Raw genomic sequence first — 20,731 nt, 5'->3', positions numbered from 1 at the left:
ATACCCAGCCATCAGCATAACAAAAGACGGTGCTCCTCAGTGCTATACAGCTCTAGCAAAGGCGCTGAAAGGCTGGTTAAGTACATTTGCATAATCACTTTTCTTTCCTAGAAAAATTAGGGCATTTAAAAACACAAATGTCTTTTTGCAAAGACAAAAAAAAAATGCTGATAAAAGAACCTGGAAAACTCCTGATGCTGGATAATCAATTTGCCATTTATGATTGCCTCAAAGTTTATTGTCACTGCAAAACTGTCCCCAAGACGGCTGCATAAAGGAGAAGGGTGGGAGGAGTGAAAATTAACACTGTTGTTCTTCCTAAACTTCTGAACTACGGGAAGAGAAGAACTGAAATAATCGTAAGATTCATTCATCCAAAGGTTTGTTCCTGCACAAAACAGCATTCATATAAAAGAAAAGAACAGATCTGTACATGTACTGGTACTGTGATGGCTAGGGTTCACTGCCAAGTTTATAGACTATAGGCTCACCTGGGGGATGGACCCCTGGGCACGGCTGTGGGGGATTATCTTCATTCTGTTAACTGAGGTGAGAAGACCCACCTACTGTCCTACTGTGCATAGCATCTGTGGTGGCCATTTTTGGTTGTCAACCTGACGACATCTGGAATTAATTAAAACCCCAAAGTGGCTGGGTACACCTGTGCTTAATTGAATCATTTGGAGTGGGAAGACTTACTTCTAATCTGGATCTCTGAGGCAGAAGATACATCTTTAATCCAGATTTTTTGAGGTAGGAAGACCCACCTCTAATCTGAGCCACACCTTTTGCTGAAGCCTATATAAGGACATGGAAGAGGGAAACTGTCTCTCTTTGCCAGCCACTCCCTGCCCTTTTTAGAGTCCATTCCTTCATTGGCAATAGAACCTATTTCATTGGCATTCTGGTGTATATTGAAGATCAGCTGACAAATCCAGACACATGAACTGAACAACTATTGGATTCTTGGACCTTCTGTCATAGGCAGTCATTGGGTTGGCTGGACCACAGCCTATAAGTATATATATTTGAATGTTTAGACAGTCTCCCATAGACATGCCCACAGGTTGAGCGGCTCTAGAAGTCCTCTATAGACACACATGTACGTACACACACACACACACACACACACACACACACACACACACATTTTTCCACTATAAGTTCTGTTACTTTAGAGAATCCTGACTAATACAACATCATCTCCAGGCTGGGATCCCAGAATAAAGGGAGCTGAGTGGCACTCTGAATTCTGTCCCTCTTGTCCTGATTGTGGTTGCCATGGGACCAACTGCTTCAAGTTTCTATCACCCAATTTCCCTACTATGATTAACTTGATCTGCGACTCAGAATAAACCCTTTCTCCTTTAAGCTGTTCGTGCCAGAGCAACTCACCACAGCCACAGGAAACTGAAGATGGCTGTCTGGGGGTTGTGGGTGATGTGTCAGTACGGCACCAACACCATGACACAGTGTGCAATTTCTATCTACGTCGTCAGGACTTTGTTAAGCCTGCCTACTTTTCTGAAGTGTAACTTTCCTGTTTTCTTCTTTTGATCTCAGTTGGCAAACCTGGGCATGTTCTCTGGGGCACTCTGAGCTTGCTCTCTCCTTTGTTATAGAAGTTAACTCACCTGCTCCCTTCACCCCAATGTGGTTCCCTGCGAGTAGTTTTCTCTCTTCGTCCTCTTCTTCACCTCCCTCTTTGAGGGCAGCTGATGAAATCAACAGCTTGCTTGTTCTTACTGCTGGGTTGTTGTTGACTTAAACTCTAATAAATCTGTCCTTACATGCTTTCTTCTGAGTCCATTCTTAAATTCCATTATTAACATGACCAAGAACCCCGAGAACTAACCCCGATGACCCTGGGAACACCACCCTAGGTAAAGTACCCCAACATTTTTGATACAACAAGATGCTGCAGAGAGCTTGGTCTTGGCTGACCATATATGCCATGACCTGGCGAGATGGACCATTATAAGATGAAAGTTAAAATTATCATGGGCTATTTTAGGCCCTTTGATAGCCAGTTACCTTTACTGTGAGTGCATGTGTATGTGTGTGTGTGTGGACGTGTATGTGCGCATGTGTTAGAGGGATCATACTATGTAGCTCTGATTCCAGTCTTCCTGCCTCTGTTTCCCAAGAGTCCTAGGACTGGTTTCAGTTCCCTTCCCTTCCCTATCAGACCTCACAAGCTATAACTAGTTGATAGCAGTATCTCCAGACCTCCAGCCTTCACCAACCTGAATGCAAAGAATTCCATGAGATGATCTCTGGACCCTTACTGCACCCTGTCCCATTAGGCTCCCATCAATGTCCTTGAAATCGGTACATGTGCTTATTAATACTTTCCTTTGCTTTGGTGACAACTACCAAACTTCACACAGCCTCTTCTGTGTGAAGAGAACCTGGATCTGTGTAGGGTAACCTGGATCTCTATTCCTCGGTTACTCACACCTGGTTCATGATAAACTGTTTTCTCATCTCCTTCAAAAGCAGAGAAGCTATTTTATGTCGATAGTAACTAAGCAAAACTGGAGTGCTCTGTCATAAACGATTCAAAGGACGTTTGGAGACATTTCTGTGAACTGGCTTAAAAATGCATTCGTCATTTAAAGAGCAGTTAGAAGGAATTGAATACTTTATGAAAAGTGTGGGTTTTGCAAGATGAAAAAAAATCTGAAAACATTAAAGACTGTGTTTGCCATCCAGCACCTATAGCCTGCAAATGCCCTCTTGTTCCTTCATGAAATGAACAATTTTTATAAGAAATAAAGTGTCCCAAAGAATATTTTTTATTGATTTTATTGAGCTATACATTTTTCTTTGCTTCCCTCCCTACCTCTCCTCTCCCCTTCAACCCTCTCCCATGCTCCCCATGCTCCCAATTTACTCAGGCGATTTTGTCTTTTACTACTTCCCATGTAGATTAGATCCATGTCTCTCTTAGGGCCTTCACTGTTGTCTAGGTTTTCTGGGATTGTGATTTGTAGGCTGGTTTTCTTTGCTTTATGTTTAAAAACCACTTATGAGTGAGTACATATGATAATTGTCTTGCTGGGTTTGGATTACCTCACTCAATATGATGTTTTCTAGATCCATCCATTTGCCTGCAAATTTCAAGATGCCATTATTTTTCTCTGCTGTTTAGTACTCCAATGTGTAAATTTACCACATTTTCCTTATCCATTTTTCTGCTGAGTGGCATTTAGGTTGTTTGCAGGTTCTGGCTATGACAAACAATGCTGCTATGAACATAGTTGGGCACACATGTCCTTGTGGTATGATTGAGCATCCTTCAGGTATATACCCAAAAGTGGTATTGCTGGGTCTTGAGGAAGGTTGTTTCATAATTTTCTGAGAAATCACCATACAGATATGCAAAGGGGCTGTACCAGCTTGTACTCCTACCAACAATACAGAAGTGTTCCCTTTTCCCCACAACCTCTCCCGCATAAGTGGCCATCAGTGTTTTTGATCTTGTCCATTCTTACAGATGTAAGATGGGATCTCAGAGTTGTTTTGATTTGCATTTCTCTGATGACTGAGGATGTTGAACATTTCCTTTCAGCCATTTTAGATTCCTCTGTTCAGAGTTCTCTGTTTAGGTCTGTACTCCATTTTTCTTAATTGGGTTATTTGTTCTTTTGATGACCAATTTTTTGAATTCTTTGTATATTTTGGAAATCAATCCTCTGTCTGATGTGGGGTTAGTGAAGATCTTTTCCCATTCCGTAGGCTGTCGTTTTGTCTTGTTGCCCATGTCCTTTGCTTTACAGAAGCTTTTCCGTTTCAGGCGGTCCCATTTATTAATTGTTTCTCTCAGTTTCAGTACTGCTGGGGTTATATTTACGAAGGAATCTCCTGTGCCGATGTGTTCAAGGGTACTTCCCACTTTCTCTTCTATGAGGTTCAGTGTGCCTGGCTTTATGTTGAGGTCTTTGATCCACATGAATTTGAGCTTTGTGCATGGCGATAGACATGGATCTATTTTCATTCTTCTACATGTTGATATCCAGTTTTGCCAGCACCATTTGTTAAATATGCTTTTTTTTTCCATTTTATATTTTTTTGCTTCTTTGTCAAAAATCAGGTGTTCATAGGTGTGTGGATTAATATCAGGGTCTCTGATTGGGTTCCATTGGTCCTCCTGTCTATTTTTATGCCAAGAAAGCATATTTTGGAGAAAATCCATATCCCCACTGTCCCTTGTCTTGGAATTCCTATTATCTTCCTTAGTTGTGTTATAATTTCCATTCTTCTCCCTTTCTCCCTAAAGTCTTAAGTTTACTTTCGTCCCTGAAATTCCTTACTTCTCTTTCAAATACTGCACTCTCCCACTGTATTTGCATACGACTGGGGCTAAGGACTGGGGCTCTGTCCTGCATCACTTGAGCCTCGGCATTTCTAAAGCTGCTCCTTGATATCATCTCTGCCTGATCCAGAACCCTCTTTGCAATTCAGACTGAACTCCAAGCTGCAGCTCTATTCCAGACAGTTGGATAATGGTGCCTCGAGTCAGCCCGCAGTGCTCCCCTGCTCCCCGTCATTGGTGGCAATGCTGGTTACAATCACTGGAGCCTTGACTCTGATTACTGAGGCACCCAGGGAGAGAAAAGACCAGCAACTGGGAATTAACAGCTTCACTACTAATCTAACCTTCTGAAGAATTTCTCACGCTTTAAAGCCCGGCAGGTAGCCATCTACCTTCACGTTTATCAATGTTTTGATGTTTCCCTTCAAAGTGCTATGTCTCAAAATGTGATGTCCCTGTCAACTCGGGGTTTTCCTTCTGTGAACACTGTCACCTTCAATAAATGGAGATGGGTACTATTTTTTTGCCAACTTTCAATTCTGTGATGCTCTTTCAGGGTCTATGATCTCACAGCTGCACCTAGGAAAGCAATCTAGGTTACCAAGAATGCATTGAATTCACTGTTGTCCCACTGAAAACACAACACCCTCTTGATTATAGATTCCAGTGATCTTAAAAGGCCTAACTGAGAAAGTATTGAAGGTACAAAGGCAAAGCCATTCCCTCTCCTAAGAAAATCAATTTCATCTCTAAGCCTTATTATTGACAGAAGTATCAGCAGCAAGTCTGTGTGTGTGTGTGTGTGTGTGTGTGTGTGTGTGTGTATTTATTTTTTTCCCCAACATGCTCTCTGTGGAAAGTACTGGTTACTGGGAATACAAATATAAGGCACACTCATAACTTTATCACCCGACAGGGGAGTAAAATATGAATAATAATGGTTCCTGTTTAGCAGGCAGTTTAAACTATCATCATAATCCTATACTTTCTTTCTCCTCTTTCTATTTCCGCTTTCCAAGAGAACATTATATTAGGTTTCAATAAGCTTAAGGGTCTCCTCCCAGCCCTGGAAAATAAATCTAGAATCTTCTCATGCTGTCATGGCAACTCCATGCCCATGGAGGTAGTCAGCATGGTCTCTGCTGTATGGTTTAATTCTGACAATACATGATAAGAATAATGGAAAGAATACTGAATGGGGCTGGAGGAGTGGCTTAAGCAACCTCTAGAAACGTCACTCTTATAAAAAGGAATCTATCAGGGACTTTCACACAGAAGTAGGTATGCATAATGGTTATAGAAAGCCATGCTTAGGGTGCACAATCAACCTGAAATCCTTAGTCCCAAAAGACAGGGAGCGTACCTGAGAACCTGATGTCGCTCATGGATTCCTGATTGAGGCAAGCCTCAGCAGCTGATGTTTTGCTGCACGAGGTCTAAATTCCTCACTCTTTGGGTCATGTAGATGGCATCCAATCATGTTCAGCCACAAGGACCTTTGCTTTTTGAATTTATCTTCATTTTATAAAGGAATTAATGTAAGAGTGCCATTTAAAGGTAAATTCAAGCAGGGCTTATTTATTTTCTAAGTTTATGCTACTACTCAATTTTCTTAGGACTGTATATAATTTAAATTAAACAAAAATGATAAAAGCTTGTACACGCCACAGTCTAGTAAAGGGGAGAGAGATAAAAGACGGGAACGGGTGACACTCAGCTTGAGTTGAATAGTGGTTGGTTCATAAGGGAACAGCTAGGCTTTTTCTGCAGCCAAGAAAGTATATAGGAGAAGAGAATAATGATCTGAGATCTTCAATGAGATAATTTAATTAATCAAATATTGGGACAAGTAATTTATAATATTTTTCAACATTAAATCTCAAATCTTGCATTTTGTTCTACGTGAGATAAGGGTATTAATCAGGCAATGATACAGAACATAGCTGCCTTTATATAGAACCAGTATCTTCCAGATTTTTGGAGCTCAGAAAATTTTATGAGCCAGCTATGTTGCCAGGTGAAACGATTATATAGTGTTCCTCCTGGAGAGAGGCTTTCCTCCCTCCCCCTCTTTGAGCCACTTGGATAGATTCCTCAGAGAGAGAGACAGTAACTTAAACATAATTACTACAGGTACACTGCCAAGACTGCCCAAAACTCTCAAAAGTAACTGTTGTCATTAATAACAAGCTCATCCTATGTATGTATTTTTCCTTTTGGGTCCATATTCATGTTTAATGAGGGGGCAGTAACAGGGATAGAGAAGACACAAATAAGAGAATACCAAACAGATTCATTCCTCAGGCTGTATATATTTAATTTTTGTATTCCCTGTGAAGGGAATAAAAAAAAAAACAATCCAGGTTTTTTTTTGGTGTGTGTTTCTCTTATTTTTTCTTTTTTTAATTAATTAATTTATTTATTAAAGATTTCTGCCTCCTCCCCACCACCGCCTCCCATTTCCCTCCCTCTCCCCCAATCAAGTCCCCCTCCCTCATCAGCCCGAAGAGCAATCAGGGTTCCCTGCTTTGTGGGAAGTCTAAGGACCACCCACCTCCATCCAGGTCTAGTTAGGTGAGCATCCAAACTGCCTAGGCTCCCAACAGCCAGGTTTTGAAGTTCTTCTTGTTTGGATTGAGAGTGAAGCGCCTCAGAAATACAAGTTCTTACAATTCTCCAAGAAGAGCAGAGTGGTGAGTGACAGGTGGTCAAGATTTGTGTCACCTGGGTGACTCCTCTAACCAGAACACAGCCCCCCTGGTGCCGCCTTCTGCTTGAGCCTAGCATTGCTTAGGCTCATGTGAATGAGTAGAACCCTCCTGAGGCTACTGCATACGCCTATGAAATAAGATTTCTGGAGTTTCCGTTTGTTCTAGAAATGGATCTGAAGCATGGTTATGCACCTGAAAAGAATCCAAGATAGCAGACAGGCAAGGGGCTGCAATGCATGTTTACAATCTCATTTATTTCTTAGCCATTGATTTTTAAATTTAATTGGATTCTGCATTAGGCTTTGATTATATATATATTCTATTTTAGTGCACATTTAAATGATTTGCGAGAGTTTGAATTTTTATTACAGAGACAGTCATATTTATTTAAAGGTCTCTGGGAAATAGGAGTATTATATTCACTTTGTATGTAAATAAAGAAGCAGCCTTATGAAGTAAAGGCAAGTTTTGACCCATAAGTCAAAAAAGGACTTTTCAAACAAAACCTTGAAAGCCTATAGAAATCTATCCTTCCTTCCTTTGTTCCTTCCTTCGTTCCTTCCTTCTCTCCTTTCCCCTCTCCTACTGATTATGTGGAGTTCTTCTCTATTTCCTCATAGGAAAGCGAATACTTTGAACTAGGAAAGTGTAATATGGTGAGAATTGATTTGATCTAATTCAAATCTGTGTAATGTAGACCACAGCACAATAGCAGCTCAAAAGACAGAGCAAGAAAACCAAGTCGACTACTCAGGACCACGACAGCAGTTAGCAGCTCTCGTGGTTTAGAATCTGCGTTTCTGGAAACGTGTCCACTGATGTTACTAGAACCCAAATAGTGAGACGCAATAATCACAAATCACGTTATGCAAATTAGATGCAGAAATGTGAAGGTGCCGGCTTGAATTCTTTTTCCAGTAAACAGTCAGCAGGCTGGGCATGTCACTTACTACTAGAACATTTGCCTACCTTGAGATGCCCTGGGTTGCATGCCTAGTAGAACAGGTGGAAAAAGTGAGTCCTATTTCCTAGCATCTAAGCATTGCAAATATGCATTAGCATGCAAGTATCCTAGCTAGTTTTTATTAGTGAACAACCACTGTACAAAAATAATGGGCTTCCTTATGAAAGTTTCACAAGCGTTTGTGATGTACTTTGATTGTAGTAATAAGGGCGGCGGGGCTGCGTCCCCAGCACCCCGGCTGCCTGGCTAGCTTATGCCCGAAATAACAACACACAAACTGTATTCATTTAATCACTGCTTGGCCCATTTCTATCTAGCCTCTTCTAGGCTAATTCTCACATATTAATTTAGCCCATTTCTAATCATCTGTGTAGCGCCCCTAGGTGCGCTTACCGGGAAGATTCTAGCCTAAGTCCATCCTGGGTCGGAGCTTCATCACGTGCATCTGCCTGGGAGCTGGGAGCATGGCGTCTCCCTGAGGCGTCTGCTCCGGATAGGAGAGCTGTGGAGTCTGAGCTCACTTCCTCTTCCTCCCAGCGTTCTGTTCTGTTTACTCCTCCCACCTATCTTCTAACCAATGAGGGCCAAGCAGTTTCTTTTTATTTAACCAATGACCTTCCTCCATCACTTTGATCTTATTTGTTTTCACTCACCCCCTATTTTCCTCTTTCTCCTTCTCCTTCCACTGGTCCCCTTTCAGTTCCCAGAACAGTGCCTCATCCGTCTCCAGGCACACATTTTTAGAGTGTGGATTTTGCTTAGGGTTCCTGGTGATCTCTAGTTCTTTTCATTTTCCTGAAGAATGGCACACACTCTGTTCTTCTTCACAGTCACTGTACTCCATTGTGTTTAGACACTGTTTGTTTTAGTGAGGCTGGGCCCACATCCTGGCTACGGGAAAGTGCCCCAACACACATGGATGTCCAGGAACTTCTCTTGAAAGCTAAATTGGATTTCTTCAGGTACACACCCACGAATGATGTAGCTACACAAACAAGAAGCTCTGCTTTCTGATTTTTTTTTCTTGAAACCTGTGCATCAGCCTTAGCATAAAGGGACTTGATTCCTCTATGATCAGGGAACAGAATTATGCTGAGGGAGGAGGATATTAATAACTGCCAAGAAATTAATCTGCATGAAAAATCATTGCTGAAGTGCAATTTATAAAAAGAAACCATCAAGGGAATTTTAAACTATATTCTTTGTATTCAATGCTGTTTGTGTTTCAAAACACAATTCTATTGTATTTCAAGACAATAATTTTCCCATAACTGTTATTGTGATGTTACAATGTAACACAATATATTACAATAGTAACTGCATATTATTTGGGTTGATAGTAATTATATGTAATTTGTTACATACTAAAATTACTAATAGGCACAGCTGTAGAGTTAAAAATTTATGTTGGAAGATAGAAGTAGAAATACCTTTGTGAACCAAGTCCTAAGAAGCAAAAATAAAAAGTTTCTTTTGTAGACTTTCCTAGAACTTGTCACTGAAATAGTTTGGAAAAAAAATGCCTCATCGCACAGGGTCTACACTGTTATTGAAGTACCTTGTTTCCAACAGAAAGGGACCAGGGCTCATTGTCCGGATTGGGCGGGGTGAGGGGCAGGATGGAGGGATGAGGTCTGACTCTCTGGACAGAGAACAGGGTGAGCCTGCAGGAATTCAAGGTTCTGTCATCCATAAAAGGCGACCTAGCACTGGAGGGAGAAAGCAGGATGGCTGCAGGTGAAAGAACAGGGTTTTAAAGGAAAACCACACATTCGTAGAATACGTGGACAGATAAAAAGTGAACCATTTCAGCGTGGTGAAAAGGAGAGCACAGACACGCGGGGGAGTAATGGATATACACACAAACGCTAGAAGGTTTTCTGCACTGAGGGATTGCCATTTGGCACTAAAACAACTTCCAGGCCAGAAAGATAATCCACATGTACAAAATTCAGACACATATTTCTTTTTTAATCTTGTCCTTAGTATGTGATAAAAACAAGACTCATTGTAAGTGGTGTCTTGGATTAAGTTCTTTTTTTTAAGTAGTTTTTTTCTCCTCCTCCTCCTCTTTTTTTTTTTTTTATTGTGGTGCCGGGTATGGAGCAAGCCTCCCTCATACTAAGAAAGCACTCTGGGCCTTATTCTTTCTGGAAAAGCCTGAAAATTCCCTGCACTCTCAATCTTATTATACAAAATCCCATGGGTCAGAAAACATCAGGTGCCGGCCAGTACAGTCTAGCTAGCAGACTTGAAAACAACACAAACTGTGGAGAGGCAGGAAACAGCTTCACAAATACACACAGGATGGCTTCGAGCTGGGGAATTCAGTATGGCAACCCAAGTCCTCAGAGACATTGCCCAGGGCAAAGGAAACGTTTGTTTCCCATCAACAGTCACTAGAGAGTAAAATCTGGTAGGGCTAGCCGTCTAACTGTTAGAAGCCGACCACATCGTACCTGTGAGGTAGGTGTTGTGTGAGGAATTGATGAAATAGTGAGACAGGGGCTGAGACATGTCTTCGTTCAAATCCAGTTTCTCAGGTGAAACGACTCCATTTTCTTCTCCGCTCAAGTAGCGCATGAATCCATCCACTGACATCTGCCCTGGAGAAAATGGATCGAGAGGCAAGTGAGTGGCTCAGCATCCTGATACTGGCGGGGTCAACCCACTCCGATCTCCTGGTCCACGCTAAACAAGCTCTGCAGCATCCAAGGAGAAGACTGCAGACACAGTTTTGTTGTAATACAGACACACACTTGTCTAGGATCACGCTGTACCATCAACCCCATATACATAAAGGAAAGATGCAGCTATTCTGATGCCTCCTCAGCTTTTCAGAGGAGTTAAACACAAGTTCTCTCTTTTTAATGTAATAGTGAACATCCAGTTCATGAATTTAAAAAGAAAGGTTGCCAGGCAGTGGTGGTACAAGACTTTAATCCCAGCACTCGGGAGGCAGAGGCAGGCGAATCTCTGAGTTGAAGGCCAAGTTTAAGTTCAAGGTCTACAGAGTAAGTTCTAGGACAGGCAGGACTACACACAGAAACTCTGCCTCAAAACAAAAGAAAAAACAAACATAAAAAAGAAAGGTTAACTCTGGGCAAATCACCTTGAGATGGTTTCCCAAATTTTCCATTAAGAACATATATTGCTTTTATTTTTATAATAAAAATTATGAACAAATATTTCTACTTTAAGGGTTCAAATCATTTTATCTCTTACACAATATAAGAAACAACAACAAATGACCTTTGCTTTACGTAGCAAACTGAGATCACTTAGAGAGGAGGGGCTCTGAATTTTCTTTACAAGTTTACTGGAGAGGGAGGGGGAGAGGAGTTTGGGGGAGGGGGAGAAAGGTGGGAGGAGGGGGAGGGAAATGGGAGGCTGGGAGGAGGCGGATACTTTTTTTTCCTTTTTTCAATAAAAATAAATAAATAAAATAAAATATAAAAAAGAAAAATATGTATTTCACTTTGTGATTCCACTCAGAATTTGTTTTCTTCCAACTCTCTGAGGTAGCTCTAGCTAAGTATTGAGACCGTCCTTTTCTTTCAGCATTACTGAGGTGTCGCTGGCAGGCAGAAATTACACATATTTAGTGCCGTTTGAAGCTGCCTTACAAGGACTGAGATAATCCTTCATTTCCAGCTCGGCAGCCTGATAGGCCCACAGAGAGCCCTCACCACAGTGCGTTTGTCCACTTTGATAGTTGAAGATTTAAGATAACAGCAAATAAATGGGAAATGAAGGTGGTGTCAGTAAAGGTTGGGGGTGGGGTATCTTAGCTCCTTGTTGGAAGGGTTTTGTGTTAATTTCAACGTGCTAATCTTCACTGAAGAAGTTTTGGCTCTGGGGTAAGCAGAAAGGAAAAAAAAAAAACTTGTCCAAATGCATGCAAACATTCCTTCAGAAGAACATACTTTGGGACCTTTGCCATGTGTCATCAAAAAGTTGTGTGTGTGTATTTTAACAGTGTGCAAATGTATATACACATATATAATATAGGACAGTAATTTGTTCTGAATTAAATAAACAATACATTATAAATATTTTCATCACAAAGTAAATTCTCTAAGATCAGTGCTTAACTTGAACTCATGAAACATCTGCTACTTATATTTTATAAATTATAAAACATAAAAATATAAGATTAAGCAAATCTGTTATTATTGGTTATTAAATTTGTTTTAAATATTTTCAAGTATAAATGACACTGGACTAAAGGCTACAGCAGGTAAATCTTTATACATATATGTAATTCCTTCTGCAGACTGCACTGGCAGGAACAGAGCTGTCAAATCAGACTATACATATCATAAAGGCTTTTAATGCAGACCACTAAACTTCTTTAGCTGTACCATGAAGAAATGGCAGGATTAACCATGACATATTACCACACTAAGTTTGTTTCACATATAGTGTATTTTTCAAGATAACTGATACCAAAGTCCTGGGAATAGCACAGCTAAATCATTGTTAACATCATTCAGGAATGAATGAATCAATGACTAAAGAAACAGAAGCTTGATATTGGCTCTCTAAAAGAGAGTGGCTATTGCATAGAAGAAACATTTTCTTTATATTTTTATTCATCACCATCATTCTCATTGCTGTCTGTGTGCATCCATGAAGTGGGTGGATGGAGGCATATGCCTTGGAACATGGGGGTGTGAGGGCACAATTCTGTGGAATGCTTTTATTTCTTTTTTGCTATCTTTACTTGAGTTCCAAGGGTTAGACACAGGCCACCAGGCTTCCTCAGCAAGGACCAGCTAAACCGTTTTGCCAGAGCGGAAAGAAACATCTTCCTAAGCAAACATTCAAACAGAAACAAATATTTGAAGCAACAACTGCTAAAAGGACACTCCAATACGAGATCGGTAGTTTCCATAATGATAAAAGGAAGAAGTTCCAAGAAAGTCTCTTAATTAGAGATGAAAAATATTGATATAAAGGCTTTAGTTGGCATTCCTGAGACCTACAGCAGCTACCCACCCGCAGGCTATACTTGTGTGTGATCAGTCTTAACAGAGACCATCATCTATACATCCAAATAGCCATCACTTAATATAGCCACCATCCTGGTCACATGGTCATCAGAAAGACCATCTGCCATTGGAGCCTTCTGTTAAACATTCCTTGGTAGATAGAATGCATACATCCCTCTGGACCGATCATGAATCTCATTAATGAACCAGTCAGCTTAGTGACAAAGCTACTTCTACAGATGGTTGAAAAAAATATTTTGAAGTATAAAACTCTTGAGGCAAAATTTTGTAAGAGAATCAATTTTTTTCCAATTTTCTAGGTTTTTGTGATTATTCCAACTTGTTAAATATTACTCCACCTAGACTCCATCCTTCCTTCCTCTTTCTCTTTCTTTTTTCTCTCTTCACCTTCTACCCATTCAACAACTTATCTAACACCAGTCATAACTAAATACACAGATAAACAAACATGCTTCTTTACTTATTTTAAAAAATAAGTTTTCATGCTGAGAACTGAATATAGCACCTCACACATGCTAAGCAAGCATTCTAGCTTTGGGCCACAAGCCTAATGGCTTTGTCAACAAAAACAAATCAAAGACCAAAATTAAACAGAGACATGGACAAAACTGCTGAACTAAATACAAACCTAGTTAAGGATCTGCACGTCAACCTTTTAGATGATCTCTTCTCCCTTTAATATTTCACAGAAATCAAATATTTTAATTTGTTTTTTTTTTCCTCTTTTGGTGCTGAACATTGAATCAAGAGCCTGACCAGTTTTAAACAGGCACTGAACCAATGAGCTTGGACTCCAGACCCTTAACTTAATATTTAAAACAGACCACAGGCAGAAAACAATTTAGGAGTTTAGATAAGTTAGTTCTTTTGAAGATTATTGATAGTAAACAACAACAACAACAACAAAACCCAGGGAAGAAAGTTATGTAACTTTATTTTATAATTTTACTCGTGATTATTAGTGAATATGCACGTGTATGAATGTAGGCATGGGCACAAGCGTGCCTCAGGATTTGGTTCTCTTCTTCCATCGAGGGTTCTAGGAATCAAGCTGAAGAAGGCGGGCTTGCAGTAGGGGAGTGATTTTTCCTGCTGAGCCATCTTGCTGGATGACATGAATCTAAATTTGAATAAGAACGCCGTGGAGGTTTGCAGAGTGGTCAGACAAAACATGGTGAAGATGGAGGTGATCAGACACTTCTCCCTCCAGAGCTCTATCTGCTAACTACAGGAGCAAGTGTTCAAGACTTTTGATGCCCCAAGTGAATGGGGAGAGGTATGGCAAAGTCAAGAGATGTCACTGTGAAAATTAGGATCAGTCCGCGCGCACAATAGAAGGTGAGTCAGTTAAAGGTCAGGAGTTCAATTTCAAAATATATTTCACAGTCTGTACAGTGTGTGAAAGGTGCTTTCGACTGGTCAAAGTGTGGGGGCAGAGAAAGGGCCTTAGATTTTCATTGCTCCCACGTAACCCACAGTGGAGGATGCCGTTGCCATTGACTGGAAAGTATAAGCATTTTTTTTTTAAAAAAGTTTTTCACTATGAAAACTTGCGTTTATTTTCCTAGTCCATGGAGGAGCACAGACGATGGAAAACCTTGAGAACTGACATAGGTTGGAGCTCAACATTGTAATTTAGTGGGAGAGCATTGATCTAACATGTCCAAGGCTGTGAAGCTATGAGTTCAGTCCCCAGCACTGCAAAAGCAGAGCAAAACATAAAACAACAAACAAAATGAAACAGGAGCCTGTGAGATCAGCCAGTGGGGAAAGGTTTGCTAGGTTCCTGAAATGAGTTTGAGCCCTAGGATACACATGGCAACAGAGTTGCCCTCTGACTTCTAATGTTCCTACACACATACACATGCACACACATAAATGTAATAAAACAAAAGAAAGGCAAAGCAGAACCCAAACCATCCAAATAACCAACCAAATGGGAATACACTGTTTTTCTAAACAAGGTCATAACAGAGAAGAGTCCAGCTTCCACATTCCTGCCAGCCGCAAGGCAAGGGCAAGCCAGTCACAGGCCCCTTTAAGACTTTTCTTCAAGCTTTTAAGTTCTGTGAATTCAAGCGGGCCAATAAATTATGGATCGCTAGCCAATTTTTTTTTTTAAAGTCCCACATCAGAAGGATTACAAAACACCAGTCTACGATGGGGAACAATGGACCATAAAGTTTTCTGGAATAAGAATCAAATGGGGTTTAAAGGGTAAGACCAGATGGCAAAGGCTAAAAATAAATTCCCTGACATATTCTCTGAATAGAGAGACCGGTTTGCTTCCCATTGTCCATGCTGGTCATATGATACACCTTAAGGTCTTTATGAGAACACATACTAACTATTACACCATTTGGAGCCAACACTGGGAAACACAAGTCCTTGGGAAAATGCAGTAACATTGTCCTGTGAAGCTCTGTAGAAGAAACTCCAGGTTCAAAGAAAAAAAAAAAGAAACAGGTTCTTACAGAAAGGGAGAGCAGGGCTGACTTCACTAGAGCAGAAGCATCCTTGAAGAGACCCCAGAGGAAAGCGACTTGACCAGACAATGGTACCCAATAGGCCATTTAAAGGTCTGGTCATTTTTTTTTCAGTAAAATATTGTCATAAACTCTCAAATGTCATGTGGTTTTGCAGTGATGTCATGGTTATGGATCATCCACTCATTCTTCCTGACCCTCTTTTGTACTTGGGATAGACAGTGGCTGTCATTTTGCTGACATCTTCGTGTCTAATAGGGAAGACACAAACTCAAAACCCATCTGTGACACTTTGAAGCCTTCCAGAGGTGTTTGAAACCCCTGCAGTGAGCCTGCGACACTCGGCAGCCTGTACTTCATCTGTATAATGCACAGAAGCCCCTGGAAGAGCCACAGGGTAAAGGCATCATCTGAGGCTATTCCACTGGTCTTGAGGGACAAGGGCAAAGGAGGATGCTTGTGAAAAGAAACTCTGGAAAATGGAAAATTATAATATAGAAGAGTTTTTTTGACTCATTCTCCAATATCAGGGCCTTATTAGCACACACAGACTATCTCTAATAAAATATTCTGGAATGTTTCTTCTGTTCCAGGCCATCTAGAAAAAGGTATTTGCACCTCAAGTCTATCCATAAAGAGTAAGATGTCTAGAATCCACATGGAAACTAGGGCCCTCTTTGCTTATGGCTATCAACAAACATTTTTATCAAGGGCCCACCTCAACGTGCCCTGCAGTGGGAGAAATCAGGATATGTCCATCAATTCTTGGCCCTTCAAAACTTAAAACCACAGTTAGGGCAGGAAGAGATGTTCAGTGTTTAAGAACACTATCTGCTCTTGCAAGAGGACCCGGGTTCCAGCACCCACAGGGCAGCTCTCAAACATCTGTAACACCAGTTCTGGGGAAATCTAATACTCTCTTCTAGCCTCCGTGGGCACCAGGCAAGGATGTGGTGTACAGATATACATGTAGGCAAAACCACACATATACATAAAACAATTCCGAAAAACATGGCCACTATTCTGCTGCCTAGGTCCGGCATGAGATGGGGAAAAAACTGGTCAATTTTGATTACCAGTATACTGAGCTTGGAGAAAAGACATGAGGGGAGACTGAGTGTAGATGTAAACAGACTCTCTAAGGAGTACCAAGAAGTCAACTGTGTATTTTGCTCCTGATGCATACACAGAGTTGCAAGAAGATGTGGGGCAAATACCAGAATGGCCTAGAAGCCAAGAGTACATTTCTAAATTCATAGCACTTCTAAAGCTGCTTTTCACAATGACTTGTCTTCAGGTGAGTAGAAACAGGCTCCCCCATTTCTCCTTGATTAGGATAAAAAACTTTCCAATCTTTCAGTGATGCTTCTATGTCTATTCATTTCTGGTTCTTGTTGTTCACTATTTTATTTTTTACTTCACATCATGGAAGAAGAGAGTGTCATTCCTTCTTATATCTACTCTCTTACCACATATGAGGTTACTGTACTCAAAGGTAATATTATCATGGCTATGCATCCTATTTAGAACCAAGTCATATAGTGAACCAACAATTACCTTGCTCAACTCTTAACTTCCCTTGAGTTTAACACATGACTTATCATTTGCTAATTTCTTTGCAAATGTATCTAAGCCAATATCAACTCTCTATCCTTTACCTAAACCTCATTGTAATGCGTTCAAATGCAAGTGCGTTGTCAGGAACATTGTCTTGAAGTCTTTCTTGGAGCCTTCTGACATACCCAATTGAAACTGATGAATTCCTATTCCTTTTACTTCTATTCTTTTGTTTTGTTTTTCTGAGGCAGGTTTTCTCTGTGTAGCTTTGGAACCTATCCTGGAACTAGCTCTTGTAGCCCAGGTTGGCCCCGCTAGCTCTTGTTAGCCTCAAACTCACAGAGACCTGCCCTCCTCTGCTTCTCCAGTGCTGGGATTAAAGGCCTGCGCAACCACTGCCAGCTTCCTTTTACTTCTTTTCTTAATCTCTCTTATTTTTCACATACTATGCCTTGCTATTTCATGAATATATATTTCATTTTAGTTGTAGCACATTCGTCAGTAGCTTCCTGATGAAAGATTTCAGGGTATTGAATTTCCTGTACTTTGCATGTCGGAAAATAACTTATATTCAATTGTACATGTAGTTCCTAGTTTAGTTGGGTATAGCATTCTTGGTAGATTTTTTTCTTTTCCTTTATAAAGTTTCTGCAGTGTCTTTTGATTTCCAGCATGTATGTTGGAAATACTTGAGTCTTTCTAATTCACCATCTTAAAAACAGCTATATGGTCTATTTTTCTTTTGTTTCTCTAGAGGTTTTTAGTATCTTTACCAAAATTTATTAAAATTTTACCATGATTTGTCTTTACTCTTTGTTTTGGTCTGAAAATTATTAGCCTGTTTGGGATAAATTTTATAAATTTATTTTTATGATGCCTTCTTCTTTCTAGAATATTATTTTCTAAGCTTTAATACTTTAAGGCATCTTAAACATATATATTTATATAATTTTCACATTTGTTTTACTCAGCTATTTCTTCAATTCTATTTCCACCTCTTCAGGGTTTTGCTTCTTTTATGCTCTTTTTTTAATATCCAAGAGTCAATTTTTGGTATCTGATTTTCCTATTGGAAATGACATCTGTTCTTGCAAAGATAAATGTATTTGTTACTTTTCTAAGGGTAAAATGGTATCTATACATGTAATTATTTCTCGCCATATAGTTATCTTTTTCTGCTGTTACTGTCTCCCTGATCCATACTTTAAAAGAAGTTCTCCTCCTATACCTAGTAAATACAGTTTATTTATATTTTCTAATTGATAGAATGAAAAACTCTGGATTATTTGTGAGCTTTGATGAGTGTCTTTGAGAACTGCGAGACAGATGAGGCATCACGGCAGAAGGATCTGCTTTTGTCTTCTCTCTAGAAGTGAACACTCATATTTGGGTTCCCTGTCTAATCTGTTGCATGAAGATTTAAAGTTCAGTGCCAGTGTTCTAGGCCAATGTGGAGAAACCACACACGGGTCTCTTTGTGTCACACTCTAGGACCTTATTTTCAACACGGTTACTTGGCCTTCGCCTATTCTGAGTCATCTTCCCTTAGTCTGCTCCTTTCTCAGGTAGGAATTCTGACTACATTCCAACAGCTGCCAAACTCCATTCTAGTCTCTATTGGTGAACGCAGCATCTTCAATTCCTGAGATTTTTAAAAGCTCCTATGGAGTAACTCAGGATGGTTCCTAGCATGTCACTTGATTGATCTAGGATCTATTACAGCTGTAAGCATACAGCTAACTTTCTAAGGTAATTGTTTATCTTCTTAGTTCAAACCTTTTCTAGATCACATCTGCAAAATTGTCTCAATGCAGTTTTAGTGTAGATTCAAGGTAGCTTAATTAGATAAGTATGTTCATGCCTTGAAGTTCTAAGAGGTTTCTATTATGATACATATATTCTAGTAGTTTAGATAAAATTGATTACATAAGATAACATTTTTAGTAATTATAGAAGAAAGTGATTCATACAGTAAGGGATTTTTTTTTTTCGGTCTTCTATTTTGCCAGGTACTTAGTGTAGCCTTTGCTTTTTCTTTTTGCAGTGGAACATACGCAGTGACTAACATCTCACGATAGGTGGCACTATACGGATAATTTGTCTGTGGTTTTTCTTGCTCTTTCTCCCAGTAGCATGCAGTCAAGAGTGGCAGACGCTGTCTAAACTGGCAACTGGGAAGTTGTTTGGGCCTCATGACTTCTCTTGCCAACCTCACAGGGACGTTTGTGTACAGCAGGTGTGGTTGGGGGTGAAAGGTGCTCTCAACTCTCTCAGTTTCTAACGAAATGATTACTGAAGCAAGCTGGTCCTTGATGTCCACCTTCCTTCAGGACAGCATCAGAGGAACCCTTGAGATGTCAATCAGGAAATCATAAACACATTTATAATTGAATTTCTTTTACCTCTCATGTCAGGTCACAACTTGAGTTCAAAATAGAGCTGAAGAATTTATCCAATTATCTAAAAAATCATAAGGAAATTCCAGTGACAAATTGTAAGGCTTTGAACTCATTTGTACGCTAAGTCCTATTGTAGCTGGATATTCTCTCTTAACTTCCAAAAGCCTGACCCTCTAAGCTTCTTCGAAAATAGGAAACAACAAAACATGCTACCTTTTGCCCTTGGAAAGGGAGGGATGGTACATTTTCTAATTGTTTTGTGGCACTATTATACCAAATCTGGCTTCTCCTTCATAATACAACAAGTCCTAGACATGTTGGTATCAAAGGCCATCAAAACAATAGAAAAGGGAATACAATTGAGAAAATGGTAAGCCAGTCCTTAAAAGGCAAAAGGGTTCAGTGCACTCCATTACACTGCTCATGGCAAGCTAGGGATCCATCAATGCATATTCTTCTTAATGACCTTTGCTCTGGGAGAATTTCCTATTAATGTCAGAAGTAAAAAGCATATCTGAAAGAAATCCATAGACTATAATTTCATACTTAAAAGCTTATGCATATGGCTTTCAGTATGACCATATAGCACAAGTGGATGCTTCTCATTTATAATGAAATTTATGAGCACATCAGTGGGTCCAATACCAACCTCCATTATCCTCTGCATGAATGAGATGACCCAGTGATGGAGAAAATATATAGTGCGTGACGAAACGCTAATCTCTGAATAGAATTCATGCCGTATCAGTCAGATACCCACAGAGTCCTTCAGTCATCTCTTTGTCACTCAATATGCATTTTTTAAATTTACATGCTTAATTTTATTTTTTTAGACACTGTCTCTCTATGTAGCCCAGGCTGTCTTGGAACTTGCTGTGTAGATGCGACTGGCCTTGAACTCACAAAGATCTGCTTGCTTCTGCCTAAGTGCTAATTGAAGGCATGTGCCACCACACCTAGCTTCTGATTGTTAAATTTCACTGTTAACAACCCAGGACTTAGAGTCACCTAGAACAGAGACCTCTGAGTGTGACTGTGAAGGTGTTTCCATGGAAGTTTAACTGAGGAAGGAAGAGCCACCTGAATCTGTGGCATCTTTCCATGGGTCCAGATTGAAAGGAAAAGAGAGGTAAGCACCAGCATCATCTCATCTTGCTTCCTGACTATCCTCTGTATGATTAGCTACTTCATGCTCCCGATACCACAGCTAGGGCTGGTAGGGCCACCAATATGATAAACTAGACAATTAAATCACGCGCCAAAATAAACCCTTCCTTATGT

The 20,731-nt window shown here is 40.1% G+C and overlaps 1 protein-coding gene across 2 annotated transcripts in view; it reads right to left on the bottom strand.

Moving 5' to 3' along the window:
* Positions 1 to 20,731, bottom strand: part of Plcb1 (phospholipase C beta 1) — a 678,563-nt gene that overhangs the window by 167,990 nt on the left and 489,842 nt on the right. For both annotated transcript variants that reach the window (XM_075962281.1, XM_075962280.1), the window contains exon 10: positions 10,453 to 10,599. In XM_075962281.1, the coding sequence (XP_075818396.1) occupies positions 10,453 to 10,599 (147 nt within the window). The remainder of the gene's footprint in view (positions 1 to 10,452; positions 10,600 to 20,731) is intronic.

Source organism: Microtus pennsylvanicus, chromosome 2, assembly GCF_037038515.1.
Source record: "Microtus pennsylvanicus isolate mMicPen1 chromosome 2, mMicPen1.hap1, whole genome shotgun sequence".
NCBI classification, from domain to species: Eukaryota; Metazoa; Chordata; class Mammalia; order Rodentia; family Cricetidae; genus Microtus; species Microtus pennsylvanicus.
The sequence above is the reverse complement of the archived record's forward strand: the minus strand, read 5'-3'. Positions and strand labels throughout refer to the sequence as shown.